Source organism: Lethenteron reissneri, chromosome 52 (assembly GCF_015708825.2).
Source record: "Lethenteron reissneri isolate LAM-NWPU_2019-01 chromosome 52, ASM1570882v1, whole genome shotgun sequence".
NCBI classification, from domain to species: domain Eukaryota; kingdom Metazoa; phylum Chordata; class Hyperoartia; order Petromyzontiformes; family Petromyzontidae; genus Lethenteron; species Lethenteron reissneri.
Window position 1 is genome coordinate 6,951,341 of NC_083830.1, and position 27,537 is coordinate 6,978,877.

A 27,537-nucleotide genomic window follows, 5' to 3' on the forward strand; every position below is an offset into this window, starting at 1 on the left:
ATGCGCAGCGAGATGACGCGTGTGACGCCACGCGTCATGAGGTCATCAAGAAACCGTTAAGTTTATTGCAATGCCTCTGGGCTCTATCGCTTCACTGAAACGAGGGAGACGGGTGAATTAACTCAGCCAGGCGAGGGGGTGGGTGGACAGTCAAATGTGGTAGTCCGGCCGTACCGTTATTGTCCACCTTCCTCCCCGCTCATGTAGGAATGGACAGATGAAGTTAAACGGGCCACACCATTTTCTTCCCCGGGAGGTAAAAAGATGGAGTAGTTGGCCCGTACCATTTTATCGATCCCCCCCGGCAGCAATGCAGGAATGGATGGATGAATGGGGTAATCGGGCCATACCATTCCACCCTCGCCATGGTGGGCGGGCGGGGGGCGGGGGAGGTAATTGGAGTGGTGGATGGATGGGGTAGTTAGGCCGTACCATGTCCCCTACCATGACCTTGCGCAGGTTGTATCGCTTGGCGCGGATGTCGTCCATGAGCATCTCGTAGGGCGTGAACTGGAACTCGATGGGCAGGCCGCTGTAGGGACGCATGGCCGCCACCTTTTTGAGCTTCACGCCGTGACGGAGCTCGCGCATCACCTGGCCCCACAGGCGCGCCTACAGGAGGGGGCCGTGGGGGGTGGGTGGGGGTGGCAAACCGGTGGTCAGGGGTCAGCACGTGGTGGAGGGGGCACATGGAGGTCAGAGGGGGTTACTTGGTGGGGGGAGAGTGTCAGAGGGGGGGGCTGCACACCTGGGTTAGAAGGGAAGGCACGTGGGGGTCGGGGATCACAGAGGGTGGCACGTGGGGGTCGGGGAGGGGGGGGTTACACGGTTAAAGGAGGGCACATGGGGTTCAGGGGTCAAAGGTGGGGTTGGTGAGGGGGGTCCTGGAGGTCGTGGGCGATTGGGGTCGAGCGAAGAGCCGCTGGCAGTGGAACCCCGACGCTGTGTTAATCCACGGCCGAGGTCAAACCCCGAGCCGGCTCAGGGATTCCACAACTCCACTACGGCCCCGACTACGACCCCACGGCTTTAACTACCACGTGACCCCCCCCCCCCGCAACCCCCTCCCCCCACCCCTTGACGACCCCTAGCGGCGAGCCTCTCACCCAGTCCAGGTGCTGCAGCTCGTTGAGCTCGAAGGAGTTGGGCGAAGCTTGATTTCCGTCGCCGCCGCCGCCACCACCGCCCTGCATCTTCTTCAGCGCCTGCGGGGGGAGTGGGAGAGGCGGCGGCGTCAACAACGCCACCGGAAATCCTCGCAGCAGCAGCAGCAGTAGCAGCAGCAGCAGCAGTAGCAGCAGCAGTAGCAGCAGCAGCGGCAGCGGCAGCAGCGGCAGCAGCAGCGGCAGCAGCAGCAGCAGTAGCAGCAGCAGTAGCAGCAGCAGCAGCAGCAGTAGCAGCGGCGGCAGCAGCAGCAGCAGTAGCAGCAGCAGCAGTAGCAGCAGCGGCAGCGGCAGCAGCAGCAGCAGCGGCAGCAGCAGTAGCGGCAGCAGCAGTAGCAGTGTCAGCAGCAGTAGCAGCAGCAGCAGTAGCAGCGGCAGCAGTAGCAGCAGCAGCAGCAGTAGCAGCAGCAGCAACAGCAGCAGTAGCAGTGTCAGCAGCAGTAGCAGCAGCAGCAGTAGCAGCGGCAGCGGCAGCAGTTGCAGCAGCAGCAGCAGTAGCAGCAGCAGCAGCAGTAGCAGTGTCAGCAGCAGTAGCAGCAGCAGCAGTAGCAGCGGCAGCGGCAGCAGCAGTAGCAGTGTCAGCAGCAGTAGCAGCAGTAGCAGCAGCAGCGGCAGCAGCGGCAGCAGCAGCGGCAGCAGCAGCGGCAATTGGCTCAGCAATCGAACAAAGACGGTCACCCGCATCGCGCGGCACGTTCAGATGCGCCTCTGCGGCCGTCTGGAACGCTCTTCCTTCCCATATTAGAAAGCCACTGGATATACGACCTTTTAAATCGTCTAGATTTAACACGAATTTCTTTAGAAATTAGTTTTGTGTTTGGTTTGTTGTCCTTCCCCCCGCGCACGTCCGATTAACACGGTCGGCTACGTCCGGCGCGCAAGAAGTTCAACAAACAAAGCGTCGCGTCGGGCGGCACAGCAGGCATCCTGCCCCCGGTGGTTGGCGGCAAGGGGAACACAAGAGGCAGGAGCATAGAAGTACAGGACAGCTTGGGGCGGGCGGGGGGAGGGGGCGGGCGGGGGAACGATTCCTCGGAGCTCTCGGCTGGTCGTTCAAAATCGTAAAGTGCCCACCACGACCACGTTGTGGTCGGTTACTCGGGACCTCCTTTCAAAAACAAACACGACGGCCGCCCTCCCTCGTCATGCATGAAGGCTGGAAACCCCCCCACCTCCCCCTCCCCCACAGGCCACGGGCCGCGTGCCGCTCCGAAAGAAACCGCTGGGATTCGAGCGCAGGTATCGGGGGGGATTCCCGTGGCAAGAAGACAGGAGAGAGAGAGAGAGAGACGTCGGGGAGAGAGAACGACGTGGGCTAGGGATGCCGAATGTTGTGGATGTGATCAGCCAAAACGGTTGCGCTGGGTGGGACGCGTGTGCAGGATGGGGCGGTGAGACGGGGTGTCTTTGGGTCTCTGTGTGAGTTTGTGGGACTCTGAATCTGTGGGTCTCTGCGTAAGTCTGTGGGTCTCTTTGGGTCTCTGTGGGGGTTTGTGGGTCTCTGTACGAGTCTCCGAGTGAGTATGTGGCTCTCCGAGCGAGTCTAAGTATGTGGCTCTCTGTAGCGAGTCTGTGGCTCTCCGAGTGAGTCTATCTAAGACCACGTGCCGGGAGACTGCCGGGGTCAGACCGTGGAAGTCGCTGCTTCCACCGCGCAGCAGCCGTGGGATTTGGTGGATGGCAGCGAGCGGTGGATAGCGCTGACGAGATGCGGCGAGACGGTGGCATCGGCGGTGGCATCGGTGGCTTTGTCCACGGTGGCATCTTGATGGACGGTGAATCCCTTCCCACGACGCCGTCACGTCGCGCGGCCGCCAAAACAAACACGGCGACGGGCGGGCGCGGAGAGGCGTCTCCCGGCACACGGCACGCGGATGCAGCGAGATCTACCGCCACGCTCCGGCGTGCGTGCGGCGTGTGGAGGTATTCACGTGTGTGTGTGTGTGTGGCGGCCAAAACCTGTGACGATTAACTAAATCGCTCCTGGGCCTCCCCCCCAGGTCGACTCAGCCTCAAACGTGTACCTGGTTTAGCCTCAACGGACCTTTGGGGCAAGTGCTGTTAGCGAGCACCGACATGGCACACACGGTGGGTGGCCAGCACCACGATGTTTACACACCGCACCAGGTAATCATTTGAAGCCGAGTCAACCGAGGGGAGGCCCGGGACCGGTTCAGATAATCATCACGGGCGTTGGTGGCCGTGGCTGGAAACCGAAGTCGGGTTGCCGGGTTCGTAGCGCAGCGCTGTGACCGCTGAGCCACCGCTCAGCTACAACACAAACACACGCTGACAGTCCGTACATGCTGTGTGTTCACACACACACACTACACACGCACCGATGCACACATTCTCTCACGCACTCGCACATGCGCTCATTAGCACGCCGTGCTCGTTATCGTGTTTTTCAAGAGCCGACGTGATAATGAACGCGAGCCGCCCTGCCAAGATTCCCATTACGACTGTGCGGAGCCAGGCCTTTGTCAGGACAGACACTGGGCTCGCGTTCCCAATGCCGGAATGCCTCGATCGCTGGTCAATAGCCCGCACACACACGCACGCGTGTCTGTGTATGTGGCAACCCACCCCCTCGTGTGCCGTGCCAGCATTTATAGGTGCTCGCGAACAGCACTTGCCACAAGTCTGTTTAGGCTATACGGAGATCTGTCTTCGTACGTGTGTAGGTGCTCCAAACACACACTTGCCCCTAAAAGCCTGTTAAGGCTACACCGGGACATCTTTGCCTTTGTGCAGGGAGTGGTAGTCTCGTGGCTAGCGCGCTGCGCTTCGAACCTAGCAATTCCCGCTCACGGCCAAAACCAGTGACAATTATCCGAATCTGTCCCCTTGGCCGTGTGTGAACATCGCCACTGGGGAGACAAAGGTGGCCAGGCGTGGTGCTGGCCACCCACCCCCTCGTGTGCTGCGTCGACCTTCGTAGGTGGGTGAGCGAGTAAGCATGTGTGTGTGTTAGTGAACGAGCGTGTGAGGGAGCGAGCATGTGGAAGAGTAAGCGTGTGTGTGTGAGTGAGCGAGCGAACGAGCGTCTGAGTGAGCCAGTGGGTGAATGAGTGAGCGTGTGTGTGAGTGAACGAGTGAGCGAGCGAATGAGCGAACAAGTGTGTGGGCGAGTGAGTTAGCGTGTGTGTGAGCGAGCGAGCGTCTGAGTGTCCGAGTGGGTGAGTGAGCCAGTGGGTGAGCGAGTGAGCGTGTGTGTGAGTGAACGAGTGAGCAAGCGAGCGAATGAGCGAACAAGCGTGTGGGCGAGTGAGTTAGCGTGTGTGTGAGCGAGTGAGCGTCTGAGTGTCCGAGTGGGTGAGCGAGCAAGTGTCTGAGTGAGCCAGTGGGTGAGCGAGTGAGCGTGTGTGCGAGTGAACGAGTGAGCGAGCAAGCGAATGAGCGAACAAGCGTGTGGGCGAGTGAGTTAGCGTGTGTGTGAGCGAGCGAGCGTCTGAGTGTCCCAGTGGGTGAGCGAGTGAGCGTGTGGATGAGTGAACGAGTGAGCGAGTGAGCGAGCGAATGAGTGAACAAGCGTGTGGGTGAGTGAGTTAGCGTGTGTGTGAGCGAGCGAGCGAGCGTCTGAGTGAGCCTGTGGGTGAACGAGTAAGCGCGTGTGTGAGTGAATGAGTGAGCGAGCGAATGAGCAAACAAGCGTGTGGGCGAGTGAGTTAGCGTGTGTGTGTGTGAGTGAGCGAGCGAGCATCTGAGTGAGCCAGTGGGTGAACGAGTAAGCGTGTGTGTGAGTGAACGAGTGAGCGAGCGAATGAGCGAACAAGCGTGTGGGCGAGTGAGTGAGCGTGTGTGTGAGCGAGTGAGCGAGCGTCTGAGTGAGTGAGCGAGCAGGCGAGCACCTCCTTGGCGCTCTGGATCTTCTCGAGGAAGGTGCGCAGCTCCATGGCCTCGGCGTAGAGCGCGCGGCACACGGCCTGGTAGTGCGACGGGGCTTCACGAGTCGTCCGCAGGTGTGACGTGCACATCTACCACAAAGACAAAAACAAAGATCCCCTCTATAGCCTGAACAAACTGTTGGGGCAAGTGATGTTAGTGAGCACCTATGAAGGCTGGAATGGGACACTAGGGGGTGGGTGGCCAGCACCACGCCCGGCCGCCTTTGTCTCCCTGGTGGCGATGTTTACACACAACACAAGGTACTCATTTGAGACCGAGTCGATCTAGGGGAGGCCCAGGACCGGTTCAGATAATCGTCACCGATGTTGGCCATGAGCGGGAATCGAAATCAGGTCGTCGGGTTTGAAGCGCAGCGTAGCGCTAACCGCTACACTACCGCTCACGCACACACAAACAAAGATCCCCCCTGTAGCCTTATCACACCGTTGGGGCAAGTGCTGTTAGCGAGCACGTAGCCAACCGTGATAATCGGAGGCGTGGGGGAAGGACAATGAACTAAACACAAAACTAAATGAACTTTCAATTTAAATTTCAAAGTGCATAGCTCCAATGGCTTTCGAATTTTTCGGAAGGAAGAGCATATGCCAGACAGCCGTAGAAACGCATCTGAAAGCACGCGTATGCAGTGGCCATCTATGAAGGCCAGCATGGCACACGAGGGGGTGATGTGGTCAGGACCACGCCCAGCCACCTTTATCTCTCTCCCCAGGGCATATATATTTATACACACACACACAGACAAAGATCCCCCGTGTAGCCTATGCAGACTGTTGGAGCAAGTGCTGTTAGCAAGCAACTACAAGGGCCGGCACGGTGGTCAGCACCACCGTTGTCTCCCCAGTCCTCATGTTTTACACAATGCATCAGGCACTCGTTTAAGGCCGAGTCGACCTAGAGGAGGCATAGGACCGGTTCAGATATCCATCACCGATGTTGGTCGCGAGTGGGAAATGAACTCTGGTCACTGGGCTCGCAGCGCTGTGACCTTAATCACCGCACCACCTGCGTAAGACATGTGGGGGATCGGTGTCTGTGTACGTATGAACATATCACGCTGTGCGTGCGTGAGTGCGTGCGTGCGTGCGTGCGTGTTCATTCATTGCCACTAAAACACCGCCTGCCCTTTTCTTTACCAGCGCCCGTCCTGGCACAGACACCACAGTGACATCACCACCACTTAGCTGCAGTTGCTGTGGTTGTTGAAAGAGTGGTTGTGGGTGGGTGTTGGGGGGGGGTGTGTGGGTGTGTGTGTGTGGAGAGTGGTGGCCCAGCGGCGACTGCACTGCGCTAACCACTGGGCAGGGGATCGACGCTCGCAACAACGAGTGGAGCGGCGGGCGGCTAAAATGCACAGTGGGTGGGAGTGCAGGTGGGTGCATCTGCCAGTCAAACAACCGATGGTGTCTGGGTCTGTCCCGTGACATCCTGCACCTAACCTGGCACAGCAGTCAAATCAAAACATCTGGGTCTGTCCCGTGACCTCCTGGCAACAGTGAACAGTCCATACTTCACGTGATATTCTCAGGTGCACATGGCCTGGCACAAGTGCTACGGTGACATCACCCCCACTTACTGGTGAATGGCGGCGGCTGTTGTTGTTGTTGTGCTGCGTGAGTAATGCACCGAGAATCATCAGAGTTCCATTACCCCACGCCACCCCCCGCCCACCAAATGAACACAACGCATCCTGTTTTCCTGTTTTCTCTCCCGAGCCCGAGCAGTGTAAACACAACAAATCTCACGCACTCGCCAAAGCACACTGCACAAAAGCTCCAACGGACGTAAGAGCCGGCACATTTAAGAGCCAAAAGCGGACTGAATTGGAGCCGATTGGACCAAAGCCCAGGTTCTTCCAACGCCAGGGGAACAGTTGCCCGCAGCAGGAAAACACGCGCCCCGCTGCGAGAAAACCAATCGCTCATTCATTCACCATGTGACTCGCCCACTTATTCACCATCTCGCTCGCTCATTCGCTTGATGCCGGTTTCTCGTTCAACAAAATAAGCTCACTCGCTTGCTCACACTCATTCATTAATTCATGCACTCATTCACTCATCATCTAACTCACCAGCTGACTCATCCACTCATTCATCATCCGACTAACCCACTCACTCATTCACCCACCCACTCACTCACCCACTCACTCACTCACCCATTCACCAACTCTTGCAGACTGAGACTCATCCAGGAGAGTTCTCACCTCCGTCAACAAAATAAATTTTAACTCCCTCGCACAAACCCATTCACTCACACACTAATTAATTCACACATTCATTCACCATCTCACTCGCCCACTCATTCGTCATATCACTTTCCCACTCACTCACTCACTCATTTATTCACCCACACACCCACCCACTCACCCATTCGCTCACCCTTGCAAATCCCCAGTCTCTTGACAGTTCACAATCAGAATCTGGACTGGAGGAATCCGATGAGTTACAAAGCTATGAAGTTCTTTTTCACCGATGTCTAGTATGGGGCGGGTCAGCGACTTGCCCCCCAAACCTTTGCCACCCAAAGCAGCTCAAGGTGTGCACCATCTCGATGCCAAAGAAGGGGGGGGGGGGCAGGGCAGGAAATCTCTGTCGCGATGTGCAAACCCGCCCCTCTCTTGTCCAGCAGCGAGCCTCGAACTCACCTTTATGACGGACTGGAACGGCCCTTCCGGACGGCTCACTCCGCTACCGCCGTCAGCGGCGGTGGTGCCGGCGGCGGTGCCGGTGCCGGTGCCGGCGGTGGTGGCGTTGCCGGCGCCGGCCTCCTCGTCCTCGTCGGGCCCGTCGTAGCCCTCGTCGCGCAACGCACCTCCCCCGCCCTCGTCGTCAATGGCCGCAACGTCCTCCAGGCTGGTCATCCAGTCGATGAGCTCCTCCAGCGGCTGGCTCAGCTCGCGCTCCTCGTTCTCGTCCAGGCCCCAGTCCAGGGCCTTGTAGATGACGAAGCCCAGCGAGCGCACCACCTGCGTACGACGACAAAGGTCCCACCCCGCGTAGTCTTGACGGCAAGCGCTGCTAGCGAGTAGCGGCAGCCTACGGAGGCCGGCACGGCACGCGAGGGGGGTGAGTTGGGCGGCACCGCACCTGCACCGCCTTTGCCTCCGCGCCGACGGTGTTTTACACACCGCTACTAGGTACTCATGAGGCCGAGTCGACCTAGGGGAGGCCTGGTACCGGTTCAAATGTGTGTTTGGACACGAGCGGGAATCGAACTCGGGTCGCCGGGTTTGTAGCGCGGCGCGCTAACCAGTACGCTACTGCTCCTCGCACGCAGTCACGCACACGTGCACACGCACCCACACGAACGCGTGCACGTGCACACGCAATACAAAGATCCCTCGTAAAGCCTCAACAGACTCTTGGTGACCCTCCAGGGCCCCCACCGTGGGTTTTCTTGCCATCGAGAAATCCAAGCTGCTGACATTATGCACTTCAAGAAGGCCATGGGTTGTGTAAGAACTACTTAAACGTTTTTTTTTTAACACGTGGAGCGATAAATACGCGAAGGAGATGTATTATCTACTTATTTATTTTGTCACATATATGCTCCACAACGACGCTATTGATGGTTTTGCATTCCAGGAAAGTAATATATATCAATGAATAACTGCTACGATTTCATGACATATACACGACGCTAATTGCTACGAATTAATACGTACCATCAATCAGATGTCGCAAAACACTTGGGAGGACTGAGTGTGCCACTTTACGGGTGGCAAGGCACGAGTTTTGGACGCTTGCCACAGATTGGTGGCCCTGGCCGGTGAATCCAACTTAGGCCGCCGGGTTCGAAGAACAGTGCCCCGACCACTGCACCACCTTGACGTGGTGTTTGATAATCGTCGAGGAATTTCTAGAATCAGATTTTTCGTCTGTTTGTTAATTCACAACAGCTGCAAGAAGACTCGCACACATGCACACACACACACACCGGCACGCACGCACACACACACACACCGGCACGCACGCACACACACACACACCGGCACGCACGCACACACACACACACCGGCACGCACGCACACACACACACACCGGCACGCACGCACGCACACACACACAAACCGGCACGCACGCACGCACACACACACACACACCGGCACGCACGCACGCACACACACACACACCGGCACGCACGCACGCACGCACGCACACACACACACACACACCGGCACGCACACACACACACACACCGGCACGCACACACACACACACACACCGGCACGCACACACACACACACACACCGGCACGCACACACACACCGGCACGCACACACACACACACACCGGCACGCACACACACACACACACACTGGCACGCACACACACACACTGGCACACACTGGCACGCACACACACACACTGGCACGCACCCCCCCCCCCCCCCCCCCCCGTATATGATTTAAACAGACTGTTGGGGCGAGTAGCACCTATGAAGGCCGCCACAGCACACTTGGGGGTGGGTGGCCAGCACCACGCCCGGCAGCCTTTGTCTCCCCTAGTGGCGATGATTACATACCGCACCAGGTACTCATTTGAGGCTGAGTCGACCTAGGGGAGGCCCGGGCCTGGTTCCGATAATCATCACCGATGTTGGTGTCCGTGGGCGAGATTCGAACTTGGGTCACGGGGGTCCGTAGTTCAGTGCGCTAACCGCTACATTACCTCGTCGCACTCGCACAAAGATAAAGACGCCCCCACCCCAGCATAGCCTTTCACACACCGTTGGGGCAAGTGCTGTTAGCGAGTAGCACTGACGAAGGCCGGCACGGCGCACGAGGGGGTGGACAACCATCACCACGCGGCGCTGGAACGTCTCGTCGGCTCGAGCGCGCCCGTGTAATCCACACAGGTCAGGTGTCAAATTACAGAGTCATTTCTCACGACCGCACGCACACGCACAAGACAAAGATCCCCCGTATAACATTAACAGACGGTTGGGGCAAGTGCTGTTCGGCCGGCACCGCGCCCGGCCGCCTTTGTCGCCCTAGTGGCGATGTTTACACACCACTGCACCAGGTACTCATTTGAGGCCGAGTCGACCGAGGGGAGGCCCGGTAACGGTTCAGATGACCATCACTGGTGTTGGCCGTGAGCGGGGATCGAATTCTGGTCACTGGGCTCGTAGCGCAGCGTGCTAACCGCTATGCTACCGCTCCACACACACACTCATCGACTCACTCACGCACGCACACGCATGGACACACGTGCACTAACAAACACACACACACGCGCACTCACACACACTCACACACACACGCGCGCGCACTCACATACACACACACACACACACGCATGCGCGCACTCACACACACATGTGTGCGCGCACTCACACACACACGCGTGCGCACTCACACACACGCGCGCGTGCACCCGCTCGCGCGCGGCCGCTCCCAACGCCGATCCTGGCGCGGCTCAGCCAATTAAGCCTCAATTAGCGGAGCGAGCGGCCTGCACGGATCCGATTAGTGGGGCTGGCGAGGCCGGTGGCGGCAGTGACCTCCGGCCACAACACAGGGACCCATTCACCTCCGACTCCTCTGACTCCGTGCCACCAACGTTGAGAAACCAACGGCGTTCATTTCACCGAAATACAAACCCGGACGCAACGCGATCTGGACACGGTCCACTTCACAGGACCCCCACTGTGGCCCTACAGGGTCCCCGACTGCGTTTCTACAGGGCCCCGACTGTGACCCTTCCCGGGCCCCCCACTGTGAACAGATCTCCATCTGTGCCCCCTCTACTTGTGAAGCGTTGCACCCCATCAAGCGCGCAAACTCGAAATATACAGCAGCAGGCGTCAGGGTCGGGATCGAACCCAACCCCTCCTGTATACCAGGCGAGGTAGTTGACATGTCCTAGCCACCGTGATGATGATGAGAGAGAGACACGCAAACTCCAAATACAAAGCAGCAGGCGTCAGGGTCGGGATCGAACCCAACCCCTCCCGTATACCAGGCGAGGTAGTTAACATCTCTTAGCCACCGTGATGATGATGAGAGAGAGAGAGACATGCAAACTCCAAATACAAAGCAGCAGGCGTCAGGGTCAGGATCGAACCCAACCCCTCCTGTACACCAAGCAAGGTCGTTAACATCTCGCCATCATGGCGCCCTCCACCCGGGCAGATCCGGCACCGGTGGAGTTGGCACAGTGTTGACAAGGGACCTAGCGCTGACCGAATATACATGTCCGGGTTTAGTGGCAGCCCTTGGCAGAAGGACGAGACGGGGGGAGGGGTGTGTGGGCAGAGTGGGGTAGCTGTGGAGGACAGGTGTGGCCGAGTATAAGAATTGCTGGGAGGAGGAGGAGGGGGGGGACAGGTAGAGCAGACAGGTGAGTGGGGAGGGGTTCTGGGTTTCATTTCCTCAATGACGCTTCACTCCGATGCCACCGCCAACGTCGCTGCGTTGGGCTGGAGACCGCACACGAGGCACGCGCGGCACACGAGGGGGTGGGGGGCGGCCAGCACCATAGCAAAGACCCCCCTCGTACAGACTGTTGGGGCAAGTGCTGTTAGCGAGCAGCACCTATGAAGGCTGACACGGCACACGAGGGGGTGGGTGGCCAGCACCACGCGTACGCAACCACAACCCCCAAAACCCTGCCACCGCCCCCAACCCCAAAGTTGACGGGGGGCACAGCGGTAGCGCGTTTGCCGAAGAAGTTCGTGGTTAGACCCTGGCAAGCCGCCCAGGTTCATACTGCGGTGGTGCGGTGCACGAACCACGAAAATGGATTTTTGTCGATTTCTTTCTTAATTTCTTCACGACGCGCCGCCCGCTTTGAAGTGGATGCTCAAGACGCCGGCGAAGTCATTCTGCAAGAACAGCGGGAGCCACTCTGTTTGCCGGAGTCACGGTCCCGACATCCCAACTCGGAGGAATTTGGCCTCAAGCAAAACAATAATACTAAATTAAAAAGAATAAAAAAATGACTCGACTGGGAGACGCGCGGTGGCAGCGCCCGTCGCTCCGCCACCGTGAGCGCGCGGGGGGGGCGGGCAGGACCCTCCTGACAACGAGAGTCTGGAGACTCGGTCGGGGCCTTTCCCGGCTGCAGCAAGCGCGATAACAAAAATAATAGCGTCTCGGCACGCACACCTGCATCCCGCCACGCACACCTGCGTCCCGCCAGGCACACCTGCGTCTCTTCGCGCGGCGCCAGTGGGAGGTCCGCGGTCGCGCGCGACGTTCGTGCAAATGAGATGCAGATGAGATGCAAATGAGATGCAAATGAGATGCTCGCGCTACATTTCTGGCCGAGCGATCGAGCGAGCGGACGAGGCTGCGGGAACGAGACGACAATCGTTGGCGAGGATCGATCAATCGATCGATCGTAGGAGCGGGTGGAAGAGTAGGCCAAACACCCTCAGGAGGGGGGCGGTACTCTACTGGTGGAGGAGGCGCCTTCCGCTAGCAGTGGTGCGGGCGAAATATTGCAGGGCTGCACCTTTACCCAAACGCGAGGTGCTCGTTGAAGGCTGGCTCGTACGACGACAACAACAACCGCCGTTCGCCACTAAGTGGTGGTGACGTCACCACGGCGCTTGTGCCAGGCGAGGTGCACTGGATCGTACACGCACCAGGTACTCGTTTAAGGCCGAGTTCACCTAACGGGAAGGCCCAGGACTGGTGCAGATATCCGCCAACTTTGGTCAACTGGCACAGCGGTTCGAGCACTGCACCAGCCACAGCTCCCCCCCCCCCCCCCACGTAGGTACGTACACACACTTTCATACGCACGTGACCACGTGGTCACACAGCCATCACCCCTCCCCCTCTACCCGTGGGGTCCCCTGCCGCCTCCTCCTCCCCGCCCGTTCCTCCAGACCAGTGGCACGGGGCCCCGCCGGGCCGCGCCGGGCCCCGCCGGGCGAGTCTCAGCCGTAACAAGGCCGCTCGCATTCTCCCCGCGCCACGCCTGGTCGCACGGCGGCTATATTTACCGCCGCGACGCCGCAGCATTGTGTGCCGCGCAAAGCCGAGATGATCCCACTCAGCGGGCCGTGGTAATCGGCAGGGGCCCCCTTCAACCACAACGCCCCCCTCCCTCCTCCTCCATCGCTCAATCGGCCTCCCTACTTCTCTTCCTTCGCTCACCCGCTTCCTTGCGCCTTCCCACAGTCACTCCCTCGATGCTGCCCTCCCTCCCTCCTTCCATTCCACCTTCCCTCCATCCTTCCCTCCCGCCCTCCTTCCATTCCTCCTCTCCCTTCCCCCTCCATCCTTCAATTCCCTCCATCCTTCAATTCCCTCCATCCTTCAATTCCCTCCATCCTTCAATTCCCTCCATCCTTCAATTCCCTCCATCCTTCAATTTCCTCCATCCTTCAATTCCCTCCATCCTTCAATTCCCTCCATCCTTCAATTCCCTCCATCCTTCAATTCCCTCCCTCTCTACCCTGCCTCCATCCATCACTCCGTCCCTGCATGCATACAGCAGAGGAGGAGGAGGGGGAAGAGGAGGAGCAGGGGGTAGGAGGAGGAGGAGCAGGAGGAGGAATGTGGGTCCATGGAGACTGAAGAACGCGGAGACAAAGCACAAAGCCAAGGCCGCTCCGCTGGACACCACCCACACCGCCTGCCCACACTGCTCGCTCACTAAAATGTTCTGGCTGAGCGGATCTAGGAGGAGGACAGAACCGCGTGCTGTACACACACTTGTGTGTGCACATATGTACACAGAGGCGTGTATGCAGCAGCGATGTACACACCTGTAAAGGCAAAGATTCCCCCGTGTAGCCTGAACAGACTGTAGGGGCAAGTGCTGTTGGCGAGTAGCACCTATGAAGGCCGGCACGGCACACGAGGGGTGGGTGGCCAGCACCACGCCCGGCCGCCTTTGTCTCTCCCGTCACGGTTTTTACACACCGCACCAGGTACTCATTTGAGAGTCGAGCTAAGAAACGCCCAGGACCGGTTCAGATAATCGTCAGTGGCGTTGGTGGCCGTGAGTGGGACTCCAACTCGAGTCGCCGGGGTTCGTAGTGCAGCGCGCTAACCGCTGCGCCACAGCTCCCCACAAAAAAGACAAAGATCCCCCGTATAGCCTTAACAGACCGTAGGGGCAAGTGCTGTTAGAGAGCACCTATGAAGGCTGGCACGGCACATGACGGGGGTGGGTGGCCAACGCCACGCCCGGCCGCCTTTGCCTCCCTAGTGGTGATGTTTACACACCGCACCAGGTACTCATTTGAGGCTGAGCCGACCTAGGGGAGGCCCAGGACCGGTTCAGTTAATCGTCACTGATTTTGACCTTGAGCGGGAATCGAACCCAGGTCGCCAGGTTCGTAGCGCAGCGCGCAAACCGCTACACTACCGCTCCCCACACACACACACCTACACACCTGTACAAAGACCTCCTGCGTACGCACCTCTACACGCGCCAGCGCACACCCTGACCCTAACCTTGGCCTGACCCTGTGACCCGTTGACCTTAACCAACAGCCCGAGGAAGAGGACGTTGCATTTGAGCAGCAGACAAATCCACCTCAAAACACTTTAAAAAATTATTGGGATTCCAGAGATAATCACCCGGCTCACAGAGCCGAGGTCACGGCAAACCAACGCACGGAACCGGACTCGCACCCACACCCGCACAGGTGCGCGGTCACACTTCATAGGAGACATAGTAAGAAATCCGTGGAAGCACCTTGGCACCCCCCTTCGGACCAAGGAGTTGTAAGGTGCGCTTAGCCATGGTACCGCAGATTTCTGGAATGGACGAGTCCATGTTTGTGTTCATAACACCGGATTTCAAGTGCGGGAGAGTCCGCAGATTTCTGCTGTGGGGGGAGGGGTTGCGGGGGGTGGCGTGGGTGGAGTTGTGACCTCACCTCCACCTCTGCCGAGCAGGGTTCAGTTGTTTCTCCAGTTGCAGGGTCTGTGAAGTGCATGGGGACATTGGGCACGCACACACAGGGGCATGGGCACACAGACAGGGGGCATGGGCACGCACACAGGGGGCATGGGCACGCACACACAGGGGCATGGGCACACACACGGGGGGCATGGGCACACACACAGGGGCATGGACACACAGACAGGGGGCATGGGCATACAGACAGGGGGCATGGACACACACACAAGGGGGGCATGCTGTTAGAAGCCAGATCAAACAATCGAACTATAAATTGTTCGTACTGGTACAGTATTCGCGCAATATTTCGCACGGTGCAATTGTGGTTAATATTCCCGCGAAAAGTATTAGTGATAATTTCGTGATCGCGGGCCAAGCGGCAGCAGGGATTTGCAATTGCCGGTCCGAGTAAATTGTGTGTCGTAAACCCTCCTGCAACCCGTCGCGGCCCATCAAGGAAGTTGTCCCGTCATTAACAAATATACGTGACCAACTTATCGCTTCCTAAGCAGGAGCAGCAGCTGCAGGAGCAGCACTAGCGGTGCGCTCGATTAACAACTGGGCAAGGAAGTTTCTCGCTGGCTGGGTAGCGGAGCGTTTATCAACTCGTTGCGTCCGTTTCGTTCACCGCGTGCCTACTTTAACTTGTGTCGTCCCTCCTCTGCACCTCCAATGGGCACGGTCGGCTGCGTATGGTGCAAAAGAAGTTCGGCGGACACCAATTGGCTGCGTCTGGGTGGAGGAGCATGCACTACACACGTTGTGTACACCCACAATATTTGGTCGCGCATAGCAGAGCGCTACAACCACATCGTCGGTGTGGTGGTATAGCCCCCGCCCCCCTCCCCTCTCCCCTGATATATACAACTTCTCAACAGCCCCCTCTCTACTCTTAGTCTCTTCGGTAAAGTAACGTAGGTAAAAAATGAAATTTAAATTAATTAAAGTAATAATAGAAATAAAATAATAATAAAAATCACGACGTTTCGGAGGCAACACAAATCTCCGTCATCAGGTGGGACCATCACAGCTAGATTAGCCCCCTCTACCCCTGCCGTTATTTCCATGAAGAACCGAAAATTCGGCGGATTGTTACGCAAACGCCACCGTTATTGGTGCGATCCTGGGTCGTGGGTGGCGGGGTTAAAGGTCGACCACCACGACCTTGCCAACACCCCCGCGCCATGGGAATGTGGAATTGTCACCAAACAGGGCCGTAAAGCAACGAGGGTTAGAGTTCCGATTTAAAGCTTTCTTGGTTCTTTCGGTAAAGTCACGTAGAATGGAAATAATAAAATAATAAAAAATTAAACATCATATTATTATATAAAATAAAACATAATATTATGTTTTATTTTTTATTATTTTATTATTTCCATTCTACGTGACTTTACAGAAAGAACCAAGAAGAGGGTTAGAGTGTCGCGCCTCCGATTGGCACGGTTGGCTTACGTACGGTGCGAAATAAATAAGTTCAACATGGGGGCCCTGCAGGGTCAACGTGGGGAGGCCCTGGGGGGTCACCGTGGGGGGGGCATGCAAGGTCAAAGCTGGAGGGTCACAGTGGGGGGGGGGCATGCAGGGTCACAGCTGGGGGCTCTGGAATGCGTCAATGCTTACTGTGAGCACGAGGTCAATGTTGACCCTTGACAGAAGTAAACGGGGGGCTAAGCGGGGTGGGGGGGGCTGGGAAGGGGGGGGGCGGCTGGGTGACAAGCGGCCTGACTGTGCAGCGTGGTGACGCGGCGGATAACAAGTTCAACGTAGGATTTGGCAACGCCGCTGCTGCTGCTGCTGCCACTGCACAAGCGCAGTTAATGCAAAGAAAAACAAATCCAGACGGGTGACAATAACACGGTGGCCTCAAAAAGAACATATGTACCATCGGTTATGCTGTATATTTAAAGGGGTTGTCCGTTACTCAATAGTGACTCATTCGTTCGATCAATGTGTAATAACAGTTACAGGGAAAGTCGTGGGTAGCGAGTGAACCAACTGTGTTCGGGAGATCGTGGACTAACAGTGTCACGATTCACTCGACTATTTGGCAAACTATATTCTTGGTTCTTTCGGTAAAGTCACGTAGAAGGGAAACAACAAAATAATAAAAATATTAAACAATATTTGTATTATTTTACAATAAAATAATTTTACAATAAAATAAAAAAAATATAAAACAATATTTTTATTATTTTACAATAAAATAATTTTACAATAAAATAATAAAAATATAAAACAATATTTGTATTATTTTAGTGTTTCCCTTCACTACGTGACTTTACCGAAAGAACCAAGAATATGAATCCCTGCAGTCACGAAAGCTTAAAATTAAAATGTATTTGGCAAACTGTTCGTCAGGAAACATTGTTGTTGAATGTGTCATTATCGTCAGGCCACCCATGTGCACTCATTCGCTCCTATGAGGCAGGGCCTTTGTCCTGAAACGTCGCCTCGGATATATTTGTTCCTTTTAAGGCCACTCACTCACTCACGGTGGTGCTGATGTTGCTATCGACGAGCGCGCTTGGATTTCTCAGCTTTGTTCTGTACTCTGCAGTTTTTTTTTTATAATTGTGGGAATGCGAACTCCACCCCATGATTTTTGTTTGTTTGTTTTACAGCCGCCCCAGAGAAACTCACGACAACGGTAGACCAAAGCCCACATGATTATTTACAGGACAAAGACAAAGATGCCCACCACCCCCCCTCCCCCGTATAGCCTCAACATACTTTTTGGGTCAAGTGCTGTTGGCAAGTATCACCTATGAAGGCCAGTTCGGCATACGAAGGGGATGGGTGGCCAGCACCACGCCCGGCCACCTTTGCCTCCCTAGTGGCGATGTTTATATACCATACTAGATACAGATTTGAGGCTGAGCCGACCTAGGGGAGGCCCAGGACCAGTTCAGATATTCATCACCGATGTTGGCCGTGACCACCGCACTACCACTCCCCACTGATTCCAAGACGCACTTTGGTAGACGAACAACAGAGCTGGAATCGTTACCACAGGTTCACGATGAGCGTCATCGTTATTGTGGGTTACAGGTTCACGGTGGTCACGACCCCAACACCAAATCATCCACACAAACCACGGCACCAGCATCAGCAGACACGGTCACACTTAATGATGGTAATCTATGGAACCCTGTTCAAACATCTTGACAATTCCCGTTATTATTGCTGGGAAAGGGTAACGCCTATTATTGATTAATCATTTTCAAACCGGCAAAAAGGGTCGCGTAGTTATAACTGCTCAATCCGAGCTATTAATGCTTTGATATTTGCATTGGCTTTGTGCTGTTCGCTTTTTGGCCTTGAGACAAGACCATAGAGAAGGCAACTTCTGCCGTAGGCCAATCCGTTTCGAAGACAACGCACACATTATTATCCACGCAGTATCTTTTGTAAGTTTTACCATAAGCACGATGCGGGAAAACTTACGATGTGTTATTATTGCCAAAAAGGTTACCGCCTCTCCTTTTTGTCATAATTTCAATACCGGCAAATCATGGTCCCCATAGCTGTAACTGCTCAACCGGAGCTATTTATGCTTCCATGTTTGCACTGGCAAACATCTTAACACGTCCCGTATTTACACCATTGGAACCTCATTTGCCAGTAAAAAATATGGTAATTGGTTTTTAACCCTTTTATCTGGCAACCAATGGTGTAAATGCTTAACCCCGAGCTCTCATACTCTGATGGTGCATTATCTTTGAGTTGTGCGCCTTTTAGCGTCATCTGGTCCAAAACCATGTGAGACTAGGCTCTAAGGAAAGCTGTCTCCGGGTGTGGACCAATCAACTTCAAGGACAGTGCATACATTATCAGAGTTATGTTTTTGTTTGCATTATGACTGCAGGTATTGTGGTCTATGCAAACATGACTCCTTGTAAAAAAGGTGTCAGTTTTGTTGCCAGATAGAAGGGTAAAAACAATTATCCCGTTCCGTATTATTGCCGGAAATGGGTAAATGAAGCTTATTCATGTTTTGTTTCGTCAGGACAGAACCATGGAAAGGTTGTGACGAAGACTCAATGCCCCATTCACAAATACGGAGGTGGAGGCGGAAGGAGGAGGCATCGTCGTCACAGCTGCGATGGAACATCAACCACTTCGCGACACTCCTTACGCGCCACCATATCACTGGCTCATCAAAACTACATCGACATATAACAACCTAATAAAACAAAATCACGGTTTCCATCAGCCATACGAAAATGAAGAACACTAATAAGACTGTGGTCAAATCATCGCTTGCCGTCGTTCATTAACCACAGCGGGCTCGTGATCGGCACCGCCGTTGTGGTTTAAATAAAAATTACCACCGTTATTGCTACAACAGGTCAGCACCATGTGCTGTGTCGTTGGGTATTTGACAGAGGTCGCAACCGGGTACCCGATACCCGTACCCTACCCGATACACGGCTACCTATACCCGGCCGGGTACGGGTAGCCGTTTGCGACCCTGGTGCGGCCGGGTACGGGCACGGGTAAGGAATCAAAACCCGTTTGCGACCTCTGGTATTTGACCAAATCACCACTCACGCAAGGGCCCTTTTTATCCCTACCTCGGGCCTCATGAGCCAAGCACCGTGGCATCATCTGTTTAGTCGTACTGTACTTTGAAACATGTACAGTAACCGGGGCCTACCTTGCAATGGCAGGTGCTCTGCGGCTAGTGAGAGCAATGTACGGCAATGGATTCTCGAATCCATCTGTGCGGAGTTTTGCACATTTCTCCGGAGTTCTCCGGAGTTGTCCGGGCTGGCTCTGGCAAGAAGCCACCAAAAACTCTTACGGACGATAGCGATTCACTAAGTTTAACACGTAGTAGTAGTAGTAGACTCGCGCGACCAATGTCATCCATAATAAAGTATTTTTTTGGGTTAGATCGCGTAAATATAAATGTGTAGTTAAACCCACCATAACCACCACCACCCGACACAGCCAATTAGTAAGATTTGTCACGTCAACAGAACATGCCAATTTGTTACTAGTACAGCACACCGGTGTGTCGGAGAGTAAACCCACAACATTTGCACCGAGTTCGGCCGTTTCGCCGGTATTTACAACCAGCATCATCAGGCGACAGCCAGAGTTGTGGAGAAATCACCCTGTTTCGGTCTTAAACAAGGGAGGAGAAATGTCACGTTTACATGACAAACCTCACCAATAATTGGCCATGGCGGGTGGTGGCGGGTTTAACGACACATTTATATTTGCGTGATCTAACCCCCCAAAAAAACTTTATTTGGGATTCACTAAAGCAACTCACTCTAAAGTTAGCAGGACCCTTCGCTAAACGAAATGTCTTCAGACTCACGGAGGCTTTCCCTATGGTTAGGGAACCTTTAAGATCGTATTGGATTCAACACCTATATTACTGTACTAGTGCATGCCTTAGCGTCGGATGGCACCGCGCTATAAACCCGGCGGCCAGAATTGTTGATATCTGAACGGGTCCAGTGCCCCCCCCCCCAAACTTCACCACTGTGGTGAAGTATGGTCAAACAACCCCCACGCACCCCCCCCCCTACACCCACCATGACCAACAACAGCACGGGGATAGGAGGCCTTCATCCAGCAGTGGATAAACCATAGGGCTGTAAGCTGTCACGGTACATGCGAACGAGTTGCTGGTGTTGTTTAGGTATTCAAGGCAACTGTCAAACCAAATCCACTGCTGGATGAACCCCCCCCCCCCGTACCACGCTGCATGGGTCGTGTGACAAAGGCACGCAGGCTGGGCAAGACATGCAGAAAGCGATAATACATGGAGGGCAAGGCTGGCAGGGAAATGGGTATGGCAGGGCAGAGGGGGGAGTGGGCAAGGCAAGGGGCAAGGGAAGGGCAGCCGAGGGAAATGGGCAGCTGATATAGAGGGCAAGACAAGAAGACAGTGTATTGAGGTCAAGGTATTGGGGGCAAGCAAGACGCGGAGGGCAAGGTTGGGCAGCGAGGGGTCGAGGCAAGAGCATTGCCCGAGTAGGCAACAGATGAAGGGCAAGGCCGGGGGGCATGGGCATGGGCAGGGAGAAAGAGAAGCCAATAGTCTTGAGGGTTAAGACGAGAACACAATGCACGGAGGGCGAGGTGAAGAGGTAAACAATGGATGGGAGGGCAAGGCGGCAAGGGAAGGGCAGCCAAACAAACAAAGACAACAACAACAACAAACACGAGACGGGAAATCGGGGGGGCAAGAAGGGGGCAATGGGGGAGAAGGCAAGGGGTGGGGGGGGCAAGGCAAGGGGTGGGGGGGGGCAAGGGGTGGGGACAAGGCAAGGGGTGGGGGGGGCAAGGCAAGGGATGGGGGGGGGCAAGAGGTGGGGGGGGGGCAAGGCAAGTGGTGGGGGGGGCAAGGGGCGGGGGGGGCAAGGCAAGGGGTGGGGGGGGCAAGGGGCGGGGGGGGCAAGGCAAGGGGTGGGGGGGGCAAGGGGTGGGGGGGGCAAGGGGCGGGGGGGCAAGGGGCGGCAAGGGGTGGGGGGCAAGGGATGGGGGGGGGCAAGGGATGGGGGGGGATGGGGGGGAAGGGGTGGGGGGGGCAAGGGTGGGGGGGGGGCAAGGGGTGGGGGGGGCAAGGAATGGGGGGCAAGGGGGGGGGCAAGGGGGGTGAGGGCAAGGGATGGGGGGGTGAGGGCAAGGGTGGGGGCAAGGCACCCCCCCCCCACACACCTCGAGGCTGCAGCACGCACTGCACGGCACCGTCCCTGTGCAGCAGCACCCCGTGGGGCCCCGCGAGGTGCAGACGGGGTCGAGCCGAGCTCCCCGCGCCACCGCCGCCGCCGGGGTCGCGGGCCCCCTCGCCGCCGCCAGAGGGGGTCGCGGCCAGGACCCGGCAGGCTTGGAAGCACACGGCCCACGCCTGCTCCTCGTTGATGGGCTGCTCGTAGGCTCGGAGCACGGCCTCGAGCGGTAAGGGGCCCCCCTCGGCTGAGTCCCCTTGGCCGTAGGGACCCCCTCCTCCTCCCACGACATCCCTCGCCGGCTCCGCTGCAGCCGCGGCCGCCGACATCCTCGGAGGGTGGCGAGGGCTGCGGAGATTGGACCCCCGATCGGAGTCCCACGGCTCACATGCCCCCCACGACCCCGTCGGCGTCTCTGGGGTCCGTGTCCCGGCCGCTGTTGTCTTCCCTGCGGGGTCTGGTGGGTACCCCCCTCGCACGGACCCCGTTGCGCTTCCACAGAGAGAGGGGAGAGGGGGTGGTGAGCCGAGCCACCACGTGACGCGAGCGTCAGCTGACAGCCGCGGTGGGGGTGAGGGGGGGGTTGTGTGTGTGTGAGTACGTGTGTCAATGTGTGTGTGTGTCAATGTGTGTGTGTGTCAATGTGTGTGTGTTATTGTGTGTGTGAGTACATGTGTGAGTGAATGTGTGTGTGAGTACATGTGTGTGTCATTGTGTGTGTGAGTACGTGTCAATGTGTGTGTGTTATTGTGTGTGTGAGTGTCAATGTGTGTGAGTACATGTGTGTGTGTCAATGTGTGTTATTGTGTGTGTTATTGTGTGTCAGTGTGTATCAGTGTGTGCCATTGTGTGTGTGAGTACATGTGTGTGTGTCAATGTGTGTGTTATTGTTTGTGTGTTAATGTGTGTGTCAGTGTGTATCAGTGTGTGTGTCAATGTGTGTGAGTACATGTGTGTGTGTCAATGTGTGTGTGAGTACATGTGTGTGTCAATGTGTGTGAGTACGTGTGTCAATGTGTGTGTGTTATTGGGTGTCAGTGTGTATCAGTGTGTTTCAATGTGTGTGTGTGTCAATGTGTGTGTGAGTACGTGTGTCTCATTGTGTGTGTGAGTACGTGTGTCAATGTGTGTGTGTTATTGTGTGTGTGTCAGTGTGTATCAGTGTGTGTCATTGTGTGTGTGAGTACATGTGTGAGTACATGTGTGTGTGTCAATGTGTGTGTCAATGTGTGTGTTATTGTGTGTGTGTCAGTGTGTATCAGTGTGTGTCATTGTGTGTGTGAGTACATGTGTGTGTGTCAATGTGTGTGTCAATGTGTGTGTTATTGTGTGTGTGTCAGTGTGTATCAGTGTGTGTCATTGTGTGTGTGAGTACATGTGTGTGTCAATGTGTATGTGAGTACATGTGTGTGTGTCAGTGTGTCAGTGTGTGTGTTATTGTGTGTCAGTGTGTGTGTTATTGTGTGTGTGTCAATTTGTGTTATTGTGTGTGTGTCATTGTGTGTGTGAGTACATGTGTGTCATTGTGTGTGTGAGTACGTGTGTGTTATTGTGTGTCAGTGTGTGTCATTGTGTGTGTGAGTACGTGTGTGTTATTGTGTGTCAGTGTGTGTCATTGTGTGTGTGAGTGCGTGTATGTGTCAATGTGTGTGTTATTGTTTGTGTGTTAATGTGTGTGTCAGTGTGTATCAGTGTGTGTGTCAATGTGTGTGAGTACATGTGTGTGTGTCAATGTGTGTGTGAGTACATGTGTGTGTCATTGTGTGTGAGTATGTGTGTCAATGTGTGTGTGTTATTGGGTGTCAGTGTGTATCAATGTGTGTTATTGTGTGTGAGTACATGTGTGTGTCATTGTGTGTGTCATTGTGTGTGCCAGTGTGTGCGTGTCAATGCGTGTGTCAGTGTGTGTGATTACATGTGTATGTGTCAATGTGTGTCAATGTGCGTAATTACATGTGTAATAACATGTGTGTTAATGTATACGATTACATGTGTGTGTCAATGTGTGTGTGCCAATGTGTCTGTAAATGCGTGTGTCAATGTGTGTACAAGTCTGTGTGTGTGTGGGGAGCGGTAGTGTAGTGGTTGCTGTGCCTCCCCTAGGTCGACTCAGCCTCGAATGTGTACCTAGTGCGGTGTGTAAACATCGCCACTGGGGAGACAAAGGCGGCCGGGCGTGGTGTTGCCAGCCTTCATCGGTGCTCGCTAACAGCACTTGCCCCGAGAGTCTGTTCAGGCTACACGGGGGACCTTTGTCTTTGTGTGTGTGATTGTATGTGTCGGTGTGTAAATGTGCTCGCTAACGGCTCGCCTCACAACAGTCTAAGGTCGATACATTTGTATGTAAAGTATGTACTGTATGTGTAAGCGTGTGTATTATTGATGTGCATGTTAATGTGTCTTTGTTGTGTTGTGAATGTGTTTAATGTGTGTCGGGGGGGGGGGGGGGAGCGGCAACGTAGTGGTTAGCGCGCTGCGCTCCAAACCTGTAACCAAATCGGTTCTGGGCCTCCCCTAGATCGACTCGGCCTCAAATGAGTACCCGGTTTCGGCGTGTGAACATCGCCACTGGGGAGACAAAGGCGGCCGGGCGTGGTTCTCGCTAACAGCACTTGCCCCTACAGTCTGTTAAGGCTACACGGGGGATCTTTGTCTTGTTGTTTATGTGTAAGCGTGGGTGTGTGCGATTGTGCTTAAATATTAGTAAATATGTCTGTAACGCGTGTGATTGTGTGTAAGTGCGAGTATAAATGCGTGCGATTAGCGTGTAAATGCGCGTGTACGTGCCAGTATTGAATTGTGAGTACAGTGCCGAAGTCATAACCTTGCGTTACCATCCACTGCTGGATGAAACACGTACAGTGTCGGTGTGTAAATGTTGTATGAACGTCACCATACCCCGCCACGCTTAATAAATGTTAACGCTTGCGACCCGTGAAATGTTTAACTTACTGTGCTCTGCCGATTAAATCCACTGCTGGATGGATACAGGTCTCGCCACGCCGTGTCGTCCGTACGCGAAAGTCTTACCAATGTATAAATAAATGAGTGTCGTGCACGGCCGTGAATGCGCGTGGATGTGTTTGAGTGAGCGAACGCACGCATGCGTTAATAATGCAACACCTGCGAGCCACGCCCTCTTATCTCCAAGCCCCGCCTCTTATCTCCAAGCCCCGCCTCTTATCTCCAAGCCCCGCCTCTTATCTCCAAGCCACGCCCCTCACCCGCAAGCCCCGCCTCTTATCTCCAAGCCACGCCCCTCGCCCGCAAGCCCCGCCTCTTATCTCCAAGCCCGCCTCTTATCTCCAAGCCCCGCCTCTTATCTCCAAACCACGCCCCTCACCCACAAGCCCCGCCTCTTATCTCCAAGCCCCGCCCATCACCCCGCAAGCCCCGCCTCTTATCTCCAAGCCACGCCTATCACTCAAGCCCCGCCCACCAACCGCCACCTCGCTATATCAAGCCCCGCCCATCTTCACTCCAAAATTCCACCTCAGACACATGCCCCACCCCCCTGACCCTCAGACCACGCCCTTATACCCGCAAGCTCCGCCCACTCACCCGCATAGCCACGCCCACTTACCCACAATTACGCCCCCCACTCACCAACAAGCCCCGCCCCCTAGCCCGCATAGCCACGCCCACTTACCCACAATCACGCCCCCCACTCACCCACAAGCCCCGCCCCTAAACACGCACCCTTGCCCACAAGCCCCGCCCCTTGTTAGCAAGCCCCGCCCCCCACTCACCCACAAACCCCGCCCTTTTTATTCTTGGTTTTATCGGTAAATTCTAGATTTGAAGCTTTCGTGACTGCAAGGATTCATATTCTTAGGTTTTTTCGGTAAAGTCACGTAGAAGGGAAATAATAAAATAATAAAAATAAAACTTTATAAAATAATTCTCACGACGTTTCGGCCACAACGCAAGCAGACGGCTGCTTTCGTTGTGGCCGAAACGTCGTGAGAATTCTTTTATGTTTTATTTTTATTATTTTATTATTTCCCTTCTACGTGACTTTACCGAAAGAACCAAGAAGATGAATCCCTGCAGTCACGAAAGCTTTAAATCGAAAATTACCCCGCCCTTTGCTAAGAACACTAAAAAACTAGCCTTCACAGGACGTGTCGACGTTTCAGGCAATGCACCTTTTTTTAATATAGCGCGTTCACAAAGGGCAATTGCCCGAAACGTACCTATTATAAAAGTGCGGATTGCTTTGTTAATTGTGCACCACTGCCAACGCAGCATCGGCAGCATCAGCAAATCGTCTGTTAACGCCCCAGGCGCTGTACAAGAGGCAACCTATTGATGTTTGGCGTTCCCGTAACATAATTGTCTAATTGTGCTGTGATCAAGTCTAAACTATAATCTGCCCCAGCCGACTCTGCACGCTACAGAGGGGGGTAGGGGGAGTCCACTAATTCACACCGGGTCGTGTTTGTGCCACATTTTCTCGTTGTTTTTGCACCGATGATGCATATCCCCTACACATCGCTTCACATGATCGATTGACCCCACTCTTTGCAAATGAGAGCCGTGACAAATGAGACCCGTTCTCTCTCGGGAGTTCTCACCTGGTCAAAAGTAAAACTTTTAGTTTTTACCAGGCAAGGCCCACTGAATCTGTATGTGGCTTTTTATTTTTTATTATTCCACTCTTTCTACACGCTTTTATTTAACTCACTCTGTCTGTTGTTGTATCAAATCGTGTAACTCAATTTTAACCCACTTCCCAATGTGGTATCGACTGCAAATTTTGTATACTTATGTCATACGGGTGACAACACTATATGTTATCATAGAAAAAAATATTTTTCAACATTATTTTTTACATGTTATGTTTCGGCTTGGGTTTAATTGTCTTACACGCTTTTATTTAACTCACTCTGTCTGTTGTTGTTGTATCCTCAAATCTTGTAACTAAATTTTAACCCACTTCCCAATGTGGTATCGAATGCAAACTTGGTATACTTATGTCATATACTGATGACAACACTATATTCTATCATGAAAAATAAATATACTGCATATTGAAACATTATTTTTTATATGTTATGTTTCGGCTTGGGTCTAATTGTCCACGCTCAACTCACGTTGGCTGTAATTGGCCACGGTCCATAATGTTATGGCAAGCTTCGGGGTCACTTCCTGGAGTCGTGGAGTTCTTCCATTGCTAGTACGGTACATTTGATGAAAGCGTGTTTTTTAAAAAGTTTTTTAAAAATATTACTTATTCATTTTCAGAAGCCACCAGGCACCACGCACAAACGACAGCCCCAACGAAGTGGCGGCTTTGCCGTCGTGTGAAAATGCACGGCAGTCAAATCCTCTGAAACGCGCGATGTTGATTCGATTCCCAACGTGGAGGGGGGTAAACCGGGAGATCGGAAGAAAAATCCACGCGACCACGGGGAGAGAGACACGCAAACTCCGAATGCACAGTAGGCGTCAGAGTCTGGATCGAACCCACGACCTCCTGTATACCAGGCGAGGGAGTTAACATCTCGCCACGGAGAGAGAGACGCCAACTCCAAATACACAGCAGGCGTCAGGGTCGGGATCGAACCCACGACCTCCTGCATGCCAGGCGAGAGAGTGAACATCTCACCTCCTGAAACATGAAGTTCCGTTTTCTCCATGTTAGTCTATGGGCATTCCGTTTTCTCAATGTTAGTCTATGGGCATTCCGTTTTCTCAATGTTAGTCTATGGGCATTCCGTTTTCTCAATGTTAGTCTATGGGCAGTCCGTTTTCTCAATGTTAGTCTATGGGCATTCCGTTTTCTCAATGTTAGTCTATGGGCAGTCCGTTTTCTCAATGTTAGTCTATGGGCAGTCCGTTTTCTCCATGTTAGTCTATGGGCATTCCGTTTTCTCCATGTTAGTCTATGTGCATTCCGTTTTCTCC

At 54.6% G+C, this 27,537-nt stretch overlaps 1 protein-coding gene across 5 annotated transcripts in view; it reads right to left on the reverse strand.

Moving 5' to 3' along the window:
* LOC133355789 (protein spire homolog 1-like) overlaps nucleotides 1–24,701 on the reverse strand; it is a 44,581-nt gene extending 19,880 nt beyond the window's left edge. For 3 of the 5 annotated variants that reach the window (XM_061573143.1, XM_061573144.1, XM_061573141.1), the window contains exons 1-7: nucleotides 24,580–24,701; nucleotides 21,617–22,119; nucleotides 14,916–14,962; nucleotides 7,714–8,034; nucleotides 5,015–5,140; nucleotides 1,107–1,205; nucleotides 433–612 (exon numbers count right to left, since the gene is read on the reverse strand). In XM_061573143.1, the coding sequence (XP_061429127.1) occupies nucleotides 433–612; nucleotides 1,107–1,205; nucleotides 5,015–5,140; nucleotides 7,714–8,034; nucleotides 14,916–14,962; nucleotides 21,617–21,956 (1,113 nt within the window). In that variant the 5' untranslated portion in view covers nucleotides 21,957–22,119; nucleotides 24,580–24,701. The remainder of the gene's footprint in view (nucleotides 1–432; nucleotides 613–1,106; nucleotides 1,206–5,014; nucleotides 5,141–7,713; nucleotides 8,035–14,915; nucleotides 14,963–21,616; nucleotides 22,120–24,579) is intronic. The other 2 variants (XM_061573145.1, XM_061573142.1) reach the window with 1 other exon arrangement.
* Between the last annotated feature and the right edge of the window lie 2,836 nt (nucleotides 24,702–27,537).